This window comes from Salvelinus sp. IW2-2015, linkage group LG10 (genome assembly GCF_002910315.2).
Source record: "Salvelinus sp. IW2-2015 linkage group LG10, ASM291031v2, whole genome shotgun sequence".
Lineage (NCBI taxonomy): Eukaryota > Metazoa > Chordata > Actinopteri > Salmoniformes > Salmonidae > Salvelinus > Salvelinus sp. IW2-2015.
The window spans coordinates 14,899,345-14,906,145 of record NC_036850.1 but is presented as its reverse complement, the minus strand read 5'-3'; the positions used below and the strand labels follow the sequence as shown (position 1 = coordinate 14,906,145).

General features: G+C 41.5%; 1 protein-coding gene across 1 annotated transcript in view; it reads right to left on the bottom strand.

The window, feature by feature from the left end:
• Positions 1 to 6,801, bottom strand: part of LOC111969344 (polypeptide N-acetylgalactosaminyltransferase 18-like) — an 88,804-nt gene that overhangs the window by 30,926 nt on the left and 51,077 nt on the right. The window contains exons 4-6 of the mRNA XM_023995407.1: positions 5,627 to 5,810; positions 4,200 to 4,397; positions 3,601 to 3,715 (exon numbers count right to left, since the gene is read on the bottom strand). Coding sequence (XP_023851175.1) covers positions 3,601 to 3,715; positions 4,200 to 4,397; positions 5,627 to 5,810 — 497 coding nt within the window. The remainder of the gene's footprint in view (positions 1 to 3,600; positions 3,716 to 4,199; positions 4,398 to 5,626; positions 5,811 to 6,801) is intronic.

The following is a 6,801-nucleotide window of genomic DNA, read 5'->3' as shown; positions in this document are numbered from 1 at the left end:
GATTCCGTCTCTCATAGTTGAAGTGTACCTATGATAAAAATTACAGACCTCTACATGCTTTGTAAGTAGGAAAACCTGCAAAATCGGCAGTGTATCAAATACTTGTTCTCCCCACTGTATGTATATGTATGTATAGTATGTGTATGTATGTGTATGTATATGTATGTATATGTATGTATATGTATAACACACACACACACACACACATATACATATACATATACATATACATATACACACACACACACAGTACCAGTCAAAAGTTTGGACACACCTACTACACACACAAACACACACCCACAGTGCATTCGGAAAGTATTCAAAACCCTTTAAGATTTTTTTGCAACCAAGCCATGATGTGGAAGGAATTGTCTGTAGATCTCCGAGACAGGATTGCGTCGAGGCATAGATCTGGGGAAGGGCACCAAAAATGTCTGCAGCATTGAAGGTCCCCAAGAACACAGTGGCCTCCATCCTTCTTAAATGGAAGAAGTTTGGAACCACCAAGACTCTTCCTAGAGCTGGCCAACCAGACAAACTGATCGAAAAAATAATTTAAGCAATTTTAGAACAAGGCTGTAACCTAACAAAATGTGGAAAAAGTCAAGGGGTCTGAATATTTTCCGAAGATGTCATATTCTACATGTTCAGGTAATAAATTAAATGCAGTATCAGCCTTATATTTAGCTAATTAATGATGGGTTATGCATAATAAGCTTCTAACTCATAGCGTCTGTCTCTTGCGCGATACACACGCACCAGTGCTCCGCTGGCCTCTCTCCTTAAAAAACGCTCCTTAGCTCTTGGAGTCCCATGCAGGAAAATCTAGACTCGAATAGTTTGCTGGATTAGCATTTCTTATACCAATAGACTACTTGAAGAGGGACGGAAGCTCTTGTTAGCTGAATGTTGAATACAGCAGCCAGAAGAGTGAACGCGATATGGCGGTAGGCTATAGCAGTTATTTACTCAGACCCACAATCATTCAATCTTCGTGAAGAGAAGTGAAAGCCTTCTGCATCTAATTCTAGTCCTATATTATTCATGAGTGTCATTAGAATGATGAAGGTAAGGACAACAAAACGTATTTCATTTAACTGTTAAAAGCGAGGAAAGAATGAAGCAACAATAGAGAGAGAAAGAGGAGGTAGACTAATAACATTAGGGGAAATATTATGAAAGGTATATATATGTGCCAGCCTAGTAATTTGAAAAATAGGCACTATTATATTTCAAAATTCATATCTAATTCTTTAGCCTATACTTGTAACTTTGTAGGCCGCATGTGCTGCACCAGAATTGCATGTCCTGTCCATGCTTTATCATGGTTTGAACGATGTGCATAAAATAGGCTACAATATAATAGGCTACAGTATAATACAATACAGTAATACAGTTCACAATCAAAAGGATTAGCCTACTGGAGCTAGTTTAATCTATTTACCTAAGAGAGCATATAGCTAGCTACATCTATGGGCTTTTATGTTTTTTGTCGTGGGTAATGTGCAGTAGCTTATATAATATGTATTGAATAACGGCACAATCATTTGGGCTTTTTTGGGCTTGGGCTCAATAAATGTCTAATGTAGGGCCCATAAAATTGATTTAATGGCTCAGGCTTGAATTTTTAGATCAAAGCTCTAATCAAATCCAGACATAGGTCTATTTATATACTTTATAATGACACTCCCGGTTTTGGCGGGAAATACTCAGGATGGAACATTTGTAAAATACCGGGAAAATATTAAACCCTAATTCTCACCCTCTAGCAAAACAAAGTACATTTCTGCTTTGTGTTTTATGACCGGATTAGACTTGAGGGATTATCTTTCAGAAATATAATTTCGATTTGGCCGACGTCTACAGCTGGGTTTTTCATCAGAAAGGACAGAAACATGTTGTGCCCTCTAGCTCCAACAACAGCCAGTCAGCACTACTGTATATTTCCATTCCCTAGCAACACATTCTGCAAGCTAAAGCAGCACACAGGGGACGGTTATGTTAAATCTCTAACACATACAATAAATAAATGAACACCATTCATTGTAAATGCCATTCACATGACATTTCATGATCCTTGCATATTTTCTTCCAGTGAAATAATGAAAACATGGTGCAGCTGTCATCCTGATACACCTAGGACATCCCCCTACAGATTAAGCCCAAGCCTGGACCAGAGAGGTCCCCTGCGCTGTGCAGCAGTGTTGGCCTTGTGTGTGAGTGTCTCTGTGAATGTCCCTTAGCGCTGTTCTGGTGTCAGCCAGAGTGTGTGCAGGTAGGTGGTCTGCAGGCAGGACCAATATCCTGAAACAGGCCGGCCCTGCTGGAGCTCAGTGGGGTTGCTGATCTGGGACCAGTTCCAGGGCCTCTATGGGCTCCAGTCCTGCAGCTCTCAGTTCACTGCATCACCTTGTCAGACCAATGCCTCCCATCAGTCCACACATCTAGGACAGACAAGGGCTGCAGGATACGCCACATTAACCCTCCAACCAGGGACCAGGGGTCACTTCCTATATGACTCCGTCCAGATACAGACCCCAGCCATTAAAACAGCACGGGGCTCAAGCAGCACATCCGGAGGCACAGATATCCTTTGTCTCTATTTTTTTAGAGGTAGAGTTAACTGAAATGATTCATCAACTGTTTGTACATAGCGGTATGCAGGACACTGATGTATTATGTAGGTGATACAATCACCAATGTTTTCAGCAGAAAGCAATCAGCAGGGCCATTATCAAGCCCCAAATCCTGAAAGCATGTAATTTTTTGAAGGAAAATTACTTATGGGACTAATCTCCTCCTCTTTCCTAAAGAGTGACTGTTGATTACATCTCTGTCATTACCGAGGATGGATATTTCCCCACGTTGGCATTACATGGTAAGCCTTCTCTCTCTCTCTCTCTGTCTCTGTCTGAGGCTGTACTGTAATCTACAGAGTACAGCTGGAGGAACACTGTGTTTGTCCCCTGTCTCTGGGTGTTATTGTTGGAGTTGATTGCTGTTTTAGTGGCGGTATATGTACAGTGAGTGTGGCAGGGTTATTATTAGACGTCCCTGGGGAAGTCGTGCCTCCTCTGGCCCATCTGCTCATTGTACTGCTGAGATCACACTGACTCTGGCTCGGAGACAGAGCTGAGGCAGGGGAATGGACCGTCACTCACACATACAGGGAATATACTTGACTGGAGGTATGCTCGACAGTCTGGAAATATGACGTAAGATTAACACAAAGCAATATAACTGGTACAACCCAAAGCAGTCTTTGAAGTGTATAAAAGGTGTTGATTTAAAATCTGACATTTTTCTTTGCTAGTAACTAAGAGGGCCTTTAAAGACTGAAATAGAAAAAAAAAATATGACTTTGGGGTGGTATAACTCCTCCTAGTCCTCTTACTACACATTGTTAATGTGTTCTAATTACAGACCGCACAATGCTTTGAGCCAGAGGACACTTTACATAAAAAGTAGAGGGAGGCCAAACTCTAAAGGTAGGGCTGCCAAAAACAGTGTGGGTCATTATCACTGTTAATTCTCCAGGATCCGAGCCATTGCCTAAATGAACGATGCCCTGTGCCTGCTGGAGGTGGCGTCATTACTCACCCTGACCCCCAGCTCCACGTTCTCGCCCCCGTACACCTCCATCCCCTCGTCAAGCAGGCCAATCTCCTCAAAGTACAGCCTGTCCACCACGAAGCAGCCAATCAGAGAAGGGCTCCTACACCATCACACATGGAGTAGATACAAAATGTATTTACATGTGTTAGTCGACGTACTGGATACTTTGCTTAACTAAAAAAGAATAACTTGGGAGTCATGAACACATTAATCAATCAATCAATGTGTAATTCAATGTGTTTTCCTATGTGTTATGTCCTGTTTTTGTCCTACACGAGGAAATAAGTGTTTTTACGCTTTCATGTGTCATCTTCTCGGTATCTTGTACTTAAATACTGTATTTTTTTATTTGTACAAACTGTTTAACCCCAAATATATCAATCAATCAAAATAATATTGTGTTCACATGACTTCCAGTATATTCTAATACACCTGGATGCTTAATTGGCCTGTATACTGTATGTGTGCATTTGCCTTGTAAATCGGAAAACACACTGCATGTTTTAACAGGTGTTATGAAACACAACCATCACATTCTGCCTGCATACAAAAGCGCTAAAAGAAGTCCCCATATTCCTACCTACCTAATTGGAGCACTGTTGTTGGCCTGGTGAAACCAGGACTTGGGTGGGTTGAGGTAGCGGCACCACAGCTCCCAGTCGAAGCCCTGAGCAGACAGTGGGTACTCTTCAATCTCAAACGTGTCATATTTGATGTTATCAAACGACGGAGAGATTATGCGTGTTCTGTCCTCCTGAATTCTCATGAGAACAGGCTCAGCCCTTCAAACACATAGTAGAACACAATTAAGTTTGAGTATGTGAGAAGCTCTCAATTACCTACCCTACACATGTAAACGAGGACCATGTGCAATATATAAAAACTCTGCAGGGTCCATTGTAACTAAGGGTCCAAAAAATGTAAAATATAAAAATGTGTATTTTCCTACTAGCACTGACTTTGCTGATAACTACTTTATTGAGGGAACATGTATTACTATGACTGTGATCTGTGGTTGTCTCACCTAGCTATCTTAAGATGAATGCACTAATTATAAGTCGCTCTAGGATAAGAGTGTCTGCTAAATGACTAAAATGTATATGTAAAATATAAGCCACTGGGAAAACGGAAACGTGAGAATAGAGCATAGATGTGTTAATGATTCATTCATACACAAAACAATGCAAACAGTATACAATAATTGTGCAATCATGCTCAGTAATGGCTTGGATTAGCCACATACCGATAGTTACAGGTTACTGGGTGGTAGGTAGCCTAGCGGTTAGAGCGTTGGGCTAGTAAACGAAAGGTCGCTAGTTCGAATACCTGAGTAAAGAAAGTGAACATTCTGTTGATGTGCCCTTGAGCAAGGCACTTAACCATAGTTTGCTCCAGGGATGCTGTACTACTATGGCTGGCCCTGTAAAACAACACATTTCTCTGCACCTATCTAGTGTGTGACAATAAAAACAGATTAGGTTGTAGAAGCTGAGTTGGAAAATGAATCTATTGTATTCTGAACAAACCATGTGCGTAGGCACTCCTGCCAAGTATTCAGACTGAAACAATGAATCAGCCTGTAGCAAGTGCACATCTAGGTAAAAGCATTCCTGTGAGATGCTATTTGTGCTATGTAGGTTTAATACCGAATCAGCACAGATTAAAAACAGAAATACTTGGGATGCTGTTCAAACCCCCCTGACAGATTTGGGTCAGGCTGTTGAGACCACAATTCGACGGTATGAGAACTGTCAGAGCAATGATCGTTGTGCCCCAGGGAAGTATGGGAAGGGCCTATGTGAAGGCCTCACACACTTCCACACTGTCATCATAGACAACATGCCATGCCAACACACTGGCAACTCTTAGCTATACCTCAGAAGGCAATAGTCTTTAATCAAATGTGGCTTTGAGCATGGCCATAGAGTGCTGTACCTGAGAACCCATATGCTTCATAAATCAGTGTATTGAAGTGTGTTAATGTACTTTGTGTGTATGTCATGTGACTCACCAGCCTATGTTGAACTCCACGTGGGCGTCGAACAGGGCCACAACCGGAGCGGTGGCCGCTCTCCACCCACTCACCCTGGAGCGGATCAGACCCTCCTGCTTATCATGGCGCACCACCTTGATGAAGCCAGGCCGCTGGCTGTTGGTCGCAGACACAAAGTCCTGTAGCTTCTCCTTCAGCTCGTCTAAAGGAGAAACACACATGATTATGCACATACACACGCATATGAACACAATAATGTGTTAAACCTTGAGTTTCCTCATAATCTTTGGTGAGGTAAGTAAGAGATGCTACTGATGATACATAGACGACACCACACCCAATAGACTCCATCTTAACCACCTTGGGGTATTTAAGGGTAGGGGGAGGCAGCCAAAAGCACTCATGCTCCACTGGTTTGATCACTAGACCAAAGAACTTGCCTCCAGTTGTAGGGCTCCATAGGGCTTGCTGTACATGAGGGGATATTGCAATCCTGAAGAATCAGGCCGCAATTCTATCAAAAGCGTGAAAGTAAAAGCAGGAATTGGGCACAGTTGGGGTGCTTTTGGCCTCAATACAGCATTTAACTTTTTGACAAACCAACAAATCACCTCATAATCAGTTCAATATTATGCTTTTGAGTCACACAAAACTGTAGGTTTATGGAAATGAATAGGCCTAAATAAAGATGGTGGCATAGTGCCACAGGCTTGTAAAGTGTTGCTATAGGGGTCAACCAAAGACTGTTTTTCTCTTAACCCCTTACACTCATGAGGATTGGCCTATAGCGCTAAATTAAAATGTTTCTTACAGTAGAAATATGGAAAGCATAATGTATGTAACCATGGTAGCAATTAAAAGGGAACAGATTGGAGATTATGGGGAAATTATTAGACTAAACAGTTCAACTGACACAAGACTCAATCCAAACATTACACTGTTGATTTTATTTACATTTCACATTTACTGTACTTTTTGCCGCATTTGTTAATAACAAAATCTGAAAATACTCTGGATACATTCAATAATATGATAAGAATATTCACAGGAAATTTTGGTAGATTCAACATAATTACAAGGGTTTGAGTAAGCGGTCTATCTGGTGACTCAAAATGGCCACACACCTCTCCAAAGTGTGCACAGTTCCTAAGTTATTTCAATGCACTTTTATGATTCAAAAAAGAGAGTCTTCA